Source organism: Xyrauchen texanus, chromosome 35 (genome assembly GCF_025860055.1).
Source record: "Xyrauchen texanus isolate HMW12.3.18 chromosome 35, RBS_HiC_50CHRs, whole genome shotgun sequence".
NCBI classification, from domain to species: domain Eukaryota; kingdom Metazoa; phylum Chordata; class Actinopteri; order Cypriniformes; family Catostomidae; genus Xyrauchen; species Xyrauchen texanus.
In genome coordinates this window covers 8,559,062-8,574,809 of record NC_068310.1, presented here as the reverse complement: position 1 = coordinate 8,574,809, position 15,748 = coordinate 8,559,062, and the positions used below count along the sequence as shown (strand labels likewise).

The 15,748-nt window shown below is 38.1% G+C and overlaps 1 protein-coding gene and 1 long non-coding RNA gene across 2 annotated transcripts in view; one reads left to right on the top strand and one right to left on the bottom strand.

Annotated features, from left to right (window-relative positions):
• The window catches only part of LOC127628453 (plakophilin-1), a 33,454-nt gene that overhangs the window by 5,265 nt on the left and 12,441 nt on the right, over window positions 1-15,748 (bottom strand). Inside the window, exons 7-13 of the mRNA XM_052105201.1 lie at window positions 13,433-13,550; window positions 13,056-13,214; window positions 12,798-12,965; window positions 10,376-10,529; window positions 5,901-6,087; window positions 3,927-4,011; window positions 80-145 (exon numbers count right to left, since the gene is read on the bottom strand). Of these exons, the coding sequence (XP_051961161.1) occupies window positions 80-145; window positions 3,927-4,011; window positions 5,901-6,087; window positions 10,376-10,529; window positions 12,798-12,965; window positions 13,056-13,214; window positions 13,433-13,550 (937 nt within the window). The remainder of the gene's footprint in view (window positions 1-79; window positions 146-3,926; window positions 4,012-5,900; window positions 6,088-10,375; window positions 10,530-12,797; window positions 12,966-13,055; window positions 13,215-13,432; window positions 13,551-15,748) is intronic.
• LOC127628455 (uncharacterized) lies at window positions 152-6,104 on the top strand. The gene is made up of 3 exons (XR_007968668.1): window positions 152-2,829; window positions 5,761-5,842; window positions 5,968-6,104. It is a non-coding gene; the product is annotated as an uncharacterized LOC127628455 (long non-coding RNA).

Genomic DNA, 15,748 nt, shown 5'->3' with positions numbered 1-15,748 from the left:
AAAAAAAAAATCATTTTAAGAAGGAATGTGAAAGCTATTTCAAAATCAAAAGCAAAAAACTAGGTCGGTTTATACTCACTTGTGGCACATATTTGTACGCGGTAGCAGTGACTGCATTGATAAATGTGTCCTTTTTCATCCCTTTCTGCAGAAAGAAATACAAGTTCATGACAAATAAAGTCTAATATGTTAATATAAATGAAGCATTGTTTGTCATTTAAAATGCATCACTATAATAATTAGCACCACAAAGGTTCTGAGAATCAAATGCATGTCATTATTTTCCTCAGAATCATCACATGTTCACACATGCATGTCAAAGCACCTGAGGTGAATGGCAGTCAGGCTAAAGTGCAAGCATGGTGGAACTGGAATGTTTTTTTTTTACTATGGTCTGACTGAGGTTCAAGCATAGATGAATGAGAGGGTTGATTTTTCTCAGTGTTGCTGAACAAAACTTTCTTAATAATCTCAACAACAAAATAAACATTGTACAAATAATTACCTCTTAAAATTATAATTGTTTTGGAGAAGTGGTTCTCAATTTGTTGATCACAGCCCAAAAATGTGAAGCAGGTCTGTTCTGATCACACCTGATCAGGTTTGCATACAGCAAGGATAAAACAATGCTAAATGGAATTAATATAATCATGCAAAGTTAGATAGCAAAATAAATAAATAATATAAAATTAAAGCTCAAGTGTGCAATTTCTGCGCCGCTGTTCCACCAAATGGAATTGTAAAAAATAAACATTGTTTTCAAACATTACATTGCCCAAGTAAAAAGTGCCAAACCCCATATCTCTACAATCTTCTTGTGTTGAGATATGTCTGAGGCTTCTAGCATCCCACAGGGCCAACCAAGGGCCTCAGTACACCCCTACCCCTATGTCTCTAAAATATCTGGAGCTAAGATATAACAGGCCTCACAGGGAAATAAAAAAGGCTAAGTACATGGCCCAAAGTAAAAAGAGCCCACTCCCAAGTCTCTATGATATTCTGGAACTTAAATATTGCAGGGGCCCCCAAATGTGTCACAGAGCCAATCAATTGCATAAGTACACTGCCTTGAGTAAAACTAGCTCACCCCCCCCATGTCTCTACGATTTTCTGATGCTGAAATATATCTGAGGCCCCTAAGGGCCCCCAGGGACACTCAAGGACCTAACAGGGCCAACCAAGGGCCATACTGACACTCATATCTCAGCTCCAAATAGAGATCTCAGTACACTTCCCCAAATCAAATGAGCCCATCTCTATATGTCTCAGTGATATTCTGGAGCTGAGGTATTGCAGGGGGCTCCCAAAAGGTGTCCTTGGGCCATTTAAAGACCTCAGTACACTGTTGCCGAACCGTTCCCAAATCAGCTGGACCGAATTGGGATGAAGCCTCAACTCTCCACTGGGCAAGTGTTGTCGTGATAGCGCGTCCGCTACCACGTTGAGGTTGCCCGGGATGTAAGTGGCACGCAGTGACTAGAGTTGCTGCTGGCTCCAAAGAAGGAGACGATGAGCGAGTTGTGACGTGACGGGAGCCGCCTTGGCGATTTATGTACGCTACCGTGGTGGTGCTGTCTGATCAGATCAAGACGTGTTTGCCCTGAATTAGTGGGAGAAACCTCCGCAGGGCAAAAAGTACAGCCAACAACTCTAGGCAGTTGATGTGCCAGCGCAGTAGGGCCCCTTTCCAATGGCCCGCGGCTGTGTGCCCGTTGCACACAGCGCCTCAACCCAATTTGGAGGCATCTGTGGAGACCAGGACCCTTCGGGACACCTGCTACAAGGGGACTCCTGTCCGTAGAAAGCAGAGGTCTATCCAGGGTTTGAAAGTTTGGCGGGAGGTGGGGGTGATGAACAAACGGTGCGTGCCCCGGTGCCATGCTCGTCTCGGGACTTGAGTCTGGAGCCAGTGCTGAAGCGGTCTAATATGCATCAACCCCAGTGGCGCGACCACCGCGGAGGACGCCATATACCCCAGGAGCCTCTGGAAATGTGGGGGTGCCTGGCAAACTGAATTGCATAACCGATTCGAATGGTCCTGGCCAGTCAGCGTGACAGATTGGGAAGCGAGAGCCATGCGTCTAAGCTCCGTGCTAGGGACACTAAGGGGACGATTATTTTTGACGTACCCGGCAGGGCTTCGCAGCGGGCGGAGTAGGTAATGCGGCGTCGGCGGGCAGACAGGGCACGGCCCGTCCTGGAGGTGGAGGTGTGGTGGGGCATGATGTGAGATGTGGCCTCCGTCTGCTTTTTCACTGCTGAGAACTGGGAGACAGGTGCGTCGATGAAGCGTGTTTTGTCCACTTTGCACATCTCGACCATGTTCAGCCACAGATAAAGTTCCTGAACCATGAGAGTGGCTATCGCCTGCCTGAGTGACCGCGTGTTGACCTTCGTGGCCCTGAGGGAGAGGTTGGTCACTGAGCGCAGTTCCTGCAGCATGTCGGGATCAGGACTACCCAAGTGCAGATCTTTAAGAGCCTTGGCCTGGTGGACTTGCAGGGTGGAAGCGGCCTATCCGGTGGCACTGTAGGCTTTGGAGGTCAGTGAAGACGTCATCCTACAGGCCTTGGAGGGGAGCACAGGACGACCAGGTGGCAGGGTCTAAAGTGCAAATGTGTTATACAATCTATGTGGTGCATGTTTTATTGTTTTGTATGTTTCTGTATGTGACTGCCTGTGTTTAATTAGGTGTTCATGGGTCACATCAAGGAGGTGTGTGTTATGTGAAACGTATCCGTTCCGCCCCTGCCCTTCAACAAAAACAGGCAGAGAGAAAGAACTTGTCTTCCTGGATTCCTCTCCTACCCCATTTAACCTCTGTCAGGGGTAAGTGGGAACAAGTCAGGGCCTGGAAGTGTGTATGTGAAGACATTTCACAGTTTGTGCGATTTACGGAGACTTATTTGATGTGTAAACGAGTGTGCAGATAGAAAAACGGACCGAAGCCAGGGGATTTTTTTACCCCAAAGAAAAAAAAAAAAAGAAAACAACACATCTGTCCACACCATTCTTTATTTAAATCAGTTGATGCTGCTTCTCAGATATCCTTCCAGAATGAGGAAAGATTTACAGTATGAAAACATACCTTACTCTTCAATGGAATCATTTCTAGCATAAAATCCACAAAAAAATACATTATCCACAAACAGACATTATGTGCTCATGTGTGAGAAAAAAAAATATATGATGTCATTCACGTAAGTAATGAGACTGATGATTCTCATTAAATCATCATTACTCAACATGATACCAGGAAATTGACATGCTGCTCCCAGATCTTGCACATGTTGCCCGAAATCAACCCCATTCTGCTGAATTACTGACAAGCACCATCCCCCATCAGACATTTTTGCATCAATTAAAAAGTGTTCACAGTTCCTTGTGGAAGTACTGATAGCACATTGTACAAGCAATCTCTGAGACACGGGTTCTGTCCCATAGAAACCAGGAAGTAATCATGTTTACACCAAGACACTGAATCTGGTCCCATGTAGATAAGTGTGATTCGGAGGTTGCATTTTTGCTCTAAAATAAAAATTTTACTTAATTGATAATTAGGTTTAAGTTTGGAGTTTGGGTTAGGGTGAAGGGTTAATAAAATATGCATTTGTGTTAACAGTATTACATCATTCACAACTAAAAATACAACTCGCATTTTGTGCCACCCTGTGGACATTTCACCTCAACAACTTTCCAGCATAAATAAAATAAAGCTAAATAAAGCTTTGTACTTAAATGTCAAAAAATTAATGCCACAATGCCAAAAATCTTCCAAAAATGCAAAACGTAATAATTAGAAATGTGAAATATTACCTGAAATTGTTCTTGACAAACTTTCAATTTAATGTGCTGAATTCTACTGTGTTGAAACTGAAAAATACATCTTTACATAATCAAAGTAAAGTAGTTAAGATCAATCTTACCTTTTTCAACACATTCTGAATGTCTTTTTGCCCCCACATACTGTAGAGAAGAACTCCGGCACCTTTTCTGGCCGTTTCGAATGACCTACAAGGAAAAGGGAGACTTTTAGACATCTAAAGCAGAAGATATATGCTACAGAATATATCAGATTATTTTAACTTTGTCATAGGGTACAACAATCTCACAAGGTCACATTTCGCCCCAAAATCAAAAGAAACAAATACAATTTGTAATATTTTTTTTTTCATTGTGACATTATCATTACCATAATGCAACAAAAAAAAAAAATCTTACTATTATTTATAATTTAAATTGTTTAAATAGGAGTGTATGAAGTATTTTTAAACATACAGTATATACACACACACACACATATATATATAATAAAAAATATTCAGATAATTAAAATGGATTACATTCTTGTAGCAGAAGAGTTAATCATTGATAAGACAATACAAAAAGCGGCTTTAGAATACAATGTATTGTTTACTACCATATTATTGATCATAAGTCAATCATTGGCACACAGTTCACAGCAATCCATTTCACAAGTGAATTTGTCAAACAGTCTGAGATTTATTACGAGGGCTTGTTTAAGGACCCATCAATTTACACCTGCATCAGACATTTTTTTTTATTAATGCTTACAAAACTTTTACATTTAGAGCTAAGAGGTATATTAAAACAAACAACAACAAAAAGGAAAATAAATAAACAGTTTAAATAAAAATATCAAATTGTTTACATATTTCAATACACTTTATAGCTTTCTTGTTACTCAAATTGGAAATTGTTCTTTGGTATCGCTGAACCTCTGAATTAAAAATTAAAACTAAACTTTGTCAACCAAACAGAAAATTATTCAAATAATATTCCTTATGAAGAGACATGTCATAGCTAAAGAAAAACAAATAAAATGTTTTCAAAACAAAGTTTAAAGTAAACAGGTGGTACTACAAGCTTGCATTTCTCAGGAATCTTCCTTATTATGGTCCGGGGGCATGCGATTAACGCGTTAATTTTTAAATCGACAGCCTTATATATATATATATATATATATATATATATATATATATATATATATATTTTTAAATATTTAAAGATAGCTATGTATAATTATACATTTATATAAATATGTATAATCTTTATATATTGAATTATTGTTATATGATGGGCTTTCTCAGCAAATATTTGTAAATGCGATTAATTAATCGGGACACCATTTAATTAAATTTTAATTGAATCGATTGACAGCCCTAATATATATTTCTATATATATACACTGTATGTTCTATTACAGAAAATACGTAGCATAACTAGCACGGGGGAAATATGCTTAATTGTCATGAAAATGTTACAACGCAATGTTATATTTATATGCAAAATACAATTATGACAGGGCACACCCGGTCCCTTAGGCTAATTAAGCCTCCGAGAGGGATAAAAGCCATCTGCCGAAGGTGGTGCGATAAGAGAGAGATCGTTTACGGTCAGCTGACCGTCATGTGTGTGTTTGTGTAAAGGGATTTATATGGGCAAGAGGAGGCGAGAACTGGCTTGACAATATAAATAATAGTTTCATGAAAAACTTAAAACAAATGACACAAACACACACATGACTGCCAGCTGACCGTAAATTTTCTCTCCCGTCGCACCACCTTCCGCAGTCGACCTTTATCCCTCTCAGAGGCTTAATTAGCCTGATAAGGGACCGGGTGTGTATAATCACGACCCGGCCCGCCCTCTGTCCTGTCACAACAATTTAGGTTTATTTTCCTTTTTATATTATGGTGAAATGTGAACTGGACATGTTTTTCTTTTTTTTTTTCTTAGGTTCTTCACCCTAAAAAACTAGCTTGCGGCACTCCATAAAGGAAAGAGAGAAAGTAGAGCAGAGCAAATATTTTGAAACAATGTAAGTGCTAAAAACATTTTTTCACTTTCACACATGCAAATTCTTTAGGTTTACTTACATATTTTCACTCAGAGCGGTCAGAGAGTCGATAAGTTTTGTGTTCAACACATTCTTGGCACTCTCAGGCTCTGCCAGCAAGAGTTTGTGCATCACTCGGCATGCTGTGGTCATGGTGCTATCATACTCAACCATGCTCGGGGTCACAGCTGTGAGAACAGAGGCGACATCGGGGAGCACTGCCTTGGCTGTGGTTGACAACAACATCAGAAATTTAGGGACCGACTCAATGCAACAATTTTCTAGTTGAGTACAGTAAGAATGATTATAACAACATAAAATATAAGACACTTTTAACTAAGCACTAGCACATCATAACTCAAAATATCAATGAAAATATATTCTTGATTCTTAGATAACAGCATATATTAGGTTTGCAAAAGGTGTGGTGTCCAAGTGTCTGAGACCACCAGTGAAAATGCTTGATTTTAGCATTCACTGCTTAAAAGATCATCCTTGCTGGTCACCAGCATATGTTGTGTTATGAGTGCTGGTCCCTCAGCATGGGATGCTGGTGTGCTGGTGTCCCCATCAGGCTTTTAAACTAGTTTAACCAGCTTCACCAAAAGGACCATGCTGGACACTAGCTAGGTTTTTCTGGTGAAAAGCATGGCTATGCTTGTCCACAAGATAGACCAGCACCAAACCAGCATAAACCAGCCTAGACCTGCATGGGAATTGTATGCTGTTTAAGCTGTTCTTTTTGAAAGTTTTTTTATTATTATTATTGAATTAAAATTTTCTTCATATAAATTTATTTATACTGTATAAACTTAACATTTTGGGTGAAAAGTTAACATGAATAAAAAATTACATGAATTTGAGAATATCTTGGTATATAGTATTGTCCACCAATGCTTTAATGATAATGATGGCATGGACTCCACAAGTTTGTGCAAAACCTGATGTTATCCAGCATCATTCCAAAAAATAGAGTATCTTCAGTGGAAGAAAGATAAACTGACATTTTGAACAAAAGGAATAAAAGGAATAGTTCACCCAAAAATTGTAATTCTCTCATAATTTACTCATCCTCATGCCATCCCAGATGTGTATGACTTTCTCTCATCTGCTGAACACAAAGATTTTTAGAAGAATATGTCTGCTCTGTAGGTCCATACAATGCAAGTGAATGGGTGCCAAAATTTTGAAGCTGCAAAATCCACATAAGGACAATATAAAAGTTCAATATCTTAGAAGTGATATGACCGGTGTGAGTGAGAAACAGATCAATATTTAAGTATATTTTCCTTCACTTTCTCCTTCGACAGTTTCTAGAAATTTGCATTGTTCATGCATATCGCCCCCTAAAGGGCAGAGAGAATTTATTATAATAAATCAGTTAAATGTTGATCTGTTTCTCACCAAACCTATCATATCATGTCTGGACAAATGGATGTAACCACTTAATTCTTATGGATTAATTGTATGCTCCCTTTATGTGGATTTTAGAGCTTCAAAATTTTGGCACCCAGTCATTTGCATTTTATAGACCTACAGAGCTGAAAATTATGTTCTGCAGAATACAGAAAATCATACATATCAGAGATCCCAGGAGGGCGAGTAAATGAAGAGAGAATTTTCATTTTTGGGTGAACTATCCCTTTAACATAGTCAATGTCACATATTTGCTTATATAGTATTAGTGAACTTGAAATGGTGCAAAATCTTGCATATTTTTTCTTCATTCACCTCTCATGTTTTGCTTCCTTGAATTAAAGGCATATGTAGTAGAATAATGCAGGATAAAAGATTATAGTTATTTTGAATTTCCTGAATCACTTCTTCTTGGGATTTACCTGTAACATTTGAGTGAGCAACCGAGATACAAAATAAGGTAACAATTAAGAATAATGGTTAGTCATTAATAGGTAATTATGCAGGAATTAATACAGGATAAATGAGTAGTACTACATTAACCCTTTAGTTACTAATATTAACTAATATGGAAACATGATTAACCAATCAGTAAGTAATAGTGAACTGATGACTGAGGTAGTTCACAGTTAGTGAATTTGATTTTCCTCATTGAGAACTATTAACTAACTAAGGCCATTTTAAAATAACTACTAATTAATTACTAATCAAAACATTAACACGTCTAAAATGTGAATTATCATGTTTTTATTGTGAACAAAATCATGCATGGGTTCTTTGTTGGAATGAATTTATGAATGTCACAGGTCACTAAATCAAGGCTACAGTGTCTGGTGGAGTATCATAGTCAAGGATGTAACCACATATTCAGGATTGATGGGGACCAAATTTAATAATTAACCATGGAAAAAAAAAACATGTGGCAATGATCAATGTTAGCAATGTTGTACCTTAAAGAAATACAGGGATGTATGTGCCCAACCAGTGAATTCCTTGGAATATCTCTTTATTATTAAATTCCGCATGTTTGATATTGCTGAAGGTTGTTTTTAAATAATTCTGGTAACCCAAGTGTTACCATTACTAATGATCTGGACCATTATTTTAAAGTGAGGGTCATGGTAACGCATTATTAATGAATGAGATCTTACTGTTTCCTTCCTTGGGAGTTAAAGGTTATCTGTACCATTATTTTAAAGTGAAAACACATTATAAACATTAATAGTAACTGAGGTGTTACTTGTCAAGTTAGTAATATATCCTCAAGTGTTAACAAACATTCATAGACATTAAAAAGAATTCTGGCATTGAATTATAAACCACTGAATTATGAATCAATGAAATCATTGAACATAATTGCATAAGCTACAAATCTTTAGCAGGATAATGCTTTTAATTGCTGGTCCTCACAGTTACTACATGTTTTAAAAGTCTTATCTCTTAACAAAAAGTTAAATAATAAAATTATGTGTCTAAAGGACAAGTGTGTTGATCTCCACAGGACTTCAACAGAAATCAGAGCGTAAGCCGGCGTGCATTATGAGGCCGATTCCACATGTGTAATTCCACCCTAGACAGCCCACTCTGTAAATGCGTACAGTTTATCAAATTAATTTGACATGTTTTCTCATTTCCCACATGTTCGGTATGAACAGAACAGAAAGTATGTTAATGTTTACCACATGCAGGTGGATCGACGGGAGGGCGGAGCAAAATCGCACTCACTCTTCTTTCAGTGCGAGCCGCGAATATGGCGAACCCTGATTGGATTAGAAGCTTGATGGATGTGACACTCATTCTTTTCTTTTTTTTTTCATTGGATCCATTAAGTTACTCAGAAAAAAAGGACTTTACATCAAATTAAACACTTATTGTAAGATTAAGCTACAGTATCTATGAATAAAAAAATAATGTAAACTCATTTTTGTAAAAAGAAAAACTTTGATGACCCTCACTTTAAAATAATGAGTAATTCCTTCATATGTATGTGGTAACACTTGACTCATTACTTATGGGCTACCAAATTTATTTAAAAAACACCTCCAGCAATATCAAACCTGCCCATGATAATAATTTGTAATGAACATTGAAATCCCAAGGAATGCACATGTTGGCACATACATCTGTAAGCTTACTATGATACTCTAGCAGACACTGAAACTACGATTTAGAGAGCTGTTATGTTCACAAATTAATCCCAACAAAGAACACAGGTGAGGCGCATGTTTCTCTGAAGGTGCATTTCTGATCATGTTCACAATAAAAACATAATTCACATTTTAGACACTGTTTATTTTTTGATAATAATTAATAAGTAGTTACATTAAATTAGCCATAGTAATATGGCTATAATCATAAAGGGTTAGTTATCCTATAAATTACTCACCCTCAAGCCATCCAAAGTGTATATGACTTTCTTCTTTCAGCCAAACACAATCAAGAGTTATATAAAAATATATCTTTGCTCTTCCAAGCTTTATAATGGGAGTATATGGTACCTTAGATTTTGAAGCCCAAAAAAGCGCATTCATTCATCAAAAAAGTAATCCATATGGTTCCAGGGGGTTAATAAAGGCCTTCTGAAGTGAAGCAAATGTGTTTTTGTAAGAAAAATATCCATATTTATAACTTTATAAACTATAATCAATGGCTTCCGTTCACAAGCGAGTGGAGTTCCGGCGTATGATGTAGCCATAGCATAGTGAGAAGTGACAAACGAAAATGTAAATTAAACAATATTTTGGGGCCATTAACATTATTTTCATGACAATTTTTTACATTTGAACCCCCAATTCCCTGACTGCAATGCAAAACAAGATGGTCATTATAACATTCTCATTATCAAACTGTGAAAAAATATAATTTAATGCTACACTATGGGACATTGGGCTCTCTATCGACAACTGTGGTTGAAACCTAAAACTGCCAAAAAAAACGTACTGGGAAAACAGAGCTGATTTATGGCCCAATGTTTTTGACTAAGATCATGAAACACATTGTCACTGACACATTTTTGTGCCAGAGCAACAGGCACAAATATATATATATATATATATATATATATATATATATATATATATATATAAAAAAAAGTCTTACCCATAGTATTCCACAAAAATGAGACCTGGGACATGTTCCCCACCAAGGACATGGCAGTCTTCTGTAGGTCAGGGTTTCCAGATTTCAGCAGTGGGGAAATGACAGACAGGCCGTTTAGCTTCTGAACAATGGTCTGACTCATCTGAGTGGACACCTGCACAGAGGTCAAGAGTATTAAAAAATTAATTAAGTTTAACACAACTGATGGAAATCAGTTTCATTTCACCCTAAAAGAAAAGTATCGGACTGTGAGTTCCCAAAAGTATCGTAAGCTAAGTAAATAGTAGAAACCATTGGCACCAATGGTCCACCGAAAATGTAGGCTCAAAGAAGTCAGGGGTGTACAAAATACAAAAAAATATACTTAAATGTAAGTGATGTGATTAGTTTGTTCAGCTGCCTTTTCACTGTCTTTGACACTGGCATACGACACACTGTGTGTGTGTGTGTGTGTGTGTGTGTGTGTGTATGTTCATAAACAAAATGCAGTCCCAGTGAGAATCAAAAAAGTGTGTGTGAGAGTGTGGGAAATATGCTAAATATAAGTAGAGACCATTTGGCAGAGAAGGGTCACTTCTATTAAAATGAATGGGAGAAATTGGAATGCCCAACCAAGAAGCTCTTTCGCCCAACGTTCAACGGATGTAGAAAGGAAGTCCCACCTTACAGGTAAAAGATCCAATCACCTTTTAGACACAGACATCACCTGTCTACGTATTATCTCATGCTAGGAAAATTTAGTTTTTTGCGTAATCTGAGGTAAAGAAGCAAATTTATGACACCTGCATTGTCAGACTTTACTGCTGATTTGAAATATGTTTGATTGTAATCTTGACCAACCGTTTTTTAGATTTTAGTGTTCCCCCAATAAGGTAGATAGGAGCTGCACTGGCATAACATGAAATAGCCTACCGGGAGCTTTCCGAAGATGAAAATTTGGTTTCCATATTAAAAACGATGTGGTATTTAAAAATTAGCATTTACCTCTCGTGGTAAATGACCGAACACAATAGGAGGGTTAAATTAAGCTTTGATCGTAGTTACTGTAGTAATCTTGTTGGTTTTGGGAGTTTTTTTTCTTAGGTTTGCTACCAAAACAAGAAAAAAGAAATTTGCCCTTGTCACTTCATCTCCCCTGGAAGCACCCGCCCTCATCTCTGCAGTTGACTTATAGGTGCCCACCCGTCCCTGTCCTAAGGTCCTTCTTCCTGCCATCCGCTACGTCCGCAGCCAACACAACAACCCCTGTAGTCGCCACCGAACTGTCCCAATCTTCTACAGACGCCACCCACCAAACCCTTTGCCCAGCTGCCGCAGTCACCAAGCAATCTCTCCTCCCAGCAGTTCTTACTCCGACAGCCATTGAGCCGGGTTGGGGTGCCATGTCTGCCCCACCTGGGTTGACTATCCAGGGGTCTCCAGGTCAGCTGTCTCCTAGGTCTCCCACTCCCAAACAGGGGCTGCTTAAACTCATCCCTGCTCTGGTGCCACCTGACCCTCTTTCTACTTCGGTGCCACCTGACCTCATCCCTGCCTAGGAGCCCGCCTACTCTCTTCGCTCTCCGGAGCCACACAAACCTACTCCTGCTTCAGAGATGATCTGAATCCCTTGGCTTTCTCGCTCACGCTGTGGAACCGCCTGATCTGTTCCCTGAAACCATCTGACCTTTTTTTTTTGCCCCTTCATGGGATGTTTATTTTCCTTTAGCATTCTGATAATTTAATTTAAGATAATAAACTGCTGCTTTCTTTAAACGTAAAGAAAAGAGGGTGTAAAGATGCTGCAAAAACGTATATGAACAGCGACAAATCAATCAAAAGCATAGAAATAAACTATATTAGATTGTAACAAACTGATTGCCTGTTCCACAGAGATCAGACATAATTGTAAAACATTAACTGCCCTGAAGTTGATGCGATTAATTATTTTTTATTACCATAACGCTTTCCCTTGGTGCTTGCCCTTTTCCGTGAGCGTGATCTCAGAAGCAGCCTCTGGACGCCGCGTACAGTGGAATATGTGACACGATTGGATTTGGACCGACAGAATTTAGGCATTTGAATAAAGATTTTTTTACATGCAATAATAATTTAATTTCATGATCGAAGGTACAAATAAATATTTGGAAAGCCAAATAATTCATTCAAATTCTTCTTGTCTCAAAAATCTAAGGGGACACGTGCCCCTTCAGTCTGATTGTGCATGACGCCAGGAACAATATGCCACTTGACCATAAGATGGGGCTGGATTAAGCATGGACAGGTCACCTGGGTGAGGGTGTATGATGTTGCAAGAGCCAAAACACAAGAGGAACCCTGGAACATTACTGACAAACTGACAAACTAAGAGCATCAAGAGATGTTTTTATTCAAGTTCAATCAAGTATATATATATTCCAAGCCTTGTTGTGTGTGTACATACCAGGTTCTTTGAAGCAGTAAGGTTTTGTAGTACTCCACAGCATGCCACCAGGGTTGCTTCATTTTGACTGAAGCTCAGCAGAGACAGGTATAACTGCAGAGACTTTGTGTGGTACAGCCAACTCACTCCTTTAAGCTCAGCCTCCTTTATTTCTGGGAAGCTAAACGTCTGATGTGAATGTATTAAAGACATCTTTGAAACATTTAATCAACCTAAACTGCTATCCAAACTAATGTGAGGTTAACGATAAGCTTGTACCTTTTGTGTCTTGGTGCTCTTTGGGCTGAAGATGTTCCTTTTGCTTGTATTCTCATGTGGGGCCTCATCAGCGATATAATACTGTTTGAAGTGTTCAGGGGTCTCCTTCTCCAACTGATAGCTCAAGTTATGGAGTATACAGACACAGTTTTCCACCGACTGCTCACAGAATCACAAAAACAAAGATAACAGCAAGAGACTTAAGTTACCTCACTGCTTAATTACAGCCAGTTGCACTACATATTTCCAGATATTCTACTAGAAGCCATAAAAAATGTCAAATAATTTTAAAATGGGCAATGTAACATATGGATGCTTTATTTAGAACTAAAGTATGTGCTTGCAGATTACTCGAATAAAAAGGACAGCATGGTAACCTTGTCATCAGACTGGCCCCTTTCCACCTCAGACTGAACATGTGTCATTAGGGAGTCAATCAGTCCTGTGCAGTTACGCATAGATATCCTCTGCTCCTCATTAGCACAGCTGAGGTTTCTGTGAGTGAAACCATAGGTAAGCATTAAAACAGTTTAATGCTGCCCCTTTTGCAAGTGACCCTTTACTGAACCCAAACTTAAAGGGATAGTTCAACCAAAAAAAATTTAAAATCACTTATAATTTACTTAACCTCATTTCATCCCAGATGTGTGTGACTTTATCTTCAGCAGAATACAAATGAAGATTTTTAGAAGAATATCTCATCTCTGTAGGTCCATACAATGTCTTCAGAAACAATATAATATGTGTGGGTGAGAAGAAGAACCATATTAAAGTATTTTTTTACTCTAAATCTCCACTTTCACTTTCAGATGTGAAAGTGAAACTAACAGGCACCACATGTGATATGTGAAGAATTTAAGTCATACACATCTGAGATGGCATGAGGGTGAGTAAAGGATGGAAGAATCTAAATTTTTGGGAGAACTATACCTTTAAATAAATATCTCATTTTGTGTTCCATAGAAGAAATTCATACAGGTTTGGAATTAAATCAAGGGGTTTTGTAATTTTTGGGTAAACTATCTTTTCAAGTGTGTAAATGGCAGATACTTGCCACGCTGCCTTCCAGCCCACATAAGAATAATATCCATTCAATTTCATCATTTTATGAGCACATTTTTATTCATGGAAATCTCTAATTCATGGGATGATCTGTAAAACTCAGACAAAGCAAAAGTAACCAGCAGAGTGTCAAATATTCCGAGGAATCAATGATATGATGATATGAAAGCCAGTGTGTGGTATCAGAGTGCACTGTCAAATCCGCTCTGTCAACATCTTATAATCTGTTTCTAATAACAAACAGAACTGGTATAAAATACCATATTTGATAGCATACCACATACATTAATTATAGGAAATCACCCAAACAAAACCAACTGCAAGTGAGTATTTCTGAGCTTTTTATACTGCACGAGATTATTGGGTCTTGAAGATGGCACAAGATGATACATCTGAGTCATATGTCAATAGTCTCATAAACAAGTTAACCTGACTTTTGATTATTGCCACAGCAAGGGCCATTTCTAAGCATATGTGAACTAGGTGGTCGCCTAGGGTGCCATCAGCTTGGGGCAGCCAACCTGTAAGCTGCCCCCCAGACTGACGAGATCATCAATGATGAGATCGCTCTTGTAGACGGGAGAGCCAATAATGATGTTATTGTGCAAGTCACCAATTCTGCCGAGCGCTGCGCAAATTGTCAAACCCAAGTCCCCAACAACAGCAATCTTGCCTAGGGTGCCAAAATGGTCAGAAACGGCACTGAATACAGCAATATCTGACTGATATTTATAATGACATGTTTATATTTGTTGTTATATTAATATTTTTTTATTTTTTAAGGTTTAGAGGGGGGGTAAATCTGAAATCAATGCTACCACAAGACTTGTTCAGCATGCAAAAAAGTGGTTGCTCATTTCACAAGAAATTACTTTACACCCAAAGGTAATTGTGTTGACTAGCAGCCAACTTGAGCTGTCACAATAAAGAATTTCAAAATTTGACCAGAAGCCAATAAACTTGATGCAAGAAAAGGACTTTTACAAAGAGAAAACTCTAAACACAGGAATGGTAATTAATAACTAGAAGTTCATCCACCTAGAACAGCAGTCCTCCCGCTAATATGATGATATAGACAACTTTAAGGCTCAAATATTGCACATTTGTGAGGACATGCTTTAATAATAACATGAGCTTTACATTTTTGCTTTTAAACATTCCAAGTACAGTACATTGTTGTGTAAACATGATATTTGCTTAATATGAGGTAATCAACATTGTGCTACAATGCTGTTTATAGAGCCTTCAGGGTTAATTCACCCAAAAATGCCAGCTGTGTATGACTTTCTTTCTTCTGGGATGGCATGAGTGTGAGTAAAAAATGTGAGAATTTTCATTTTTGAATGGTGGCCAGACTTTTGAAGCTTAAAAATGCACATAAGGGCAACATAAAAGTACTCCAGACGAAGCTAGTGGTTAAATCCAAGTCTTCTGAAGCAATATGATAGGTGTGAGTGAGTAACAGATCAACATTTAAGTCCTTCTACCTTTCCTTTTCATTTGAAAATCTTGAGCACTACGAGAGAAGCTCATTCTCAGTGGTTGCATGTTCATGCAAGAACTTCCATTGTTTAGCACTAAAAATAATGCAAGTTCTCACATGAAAATGTTGTTTCTCAACAAAACCTATC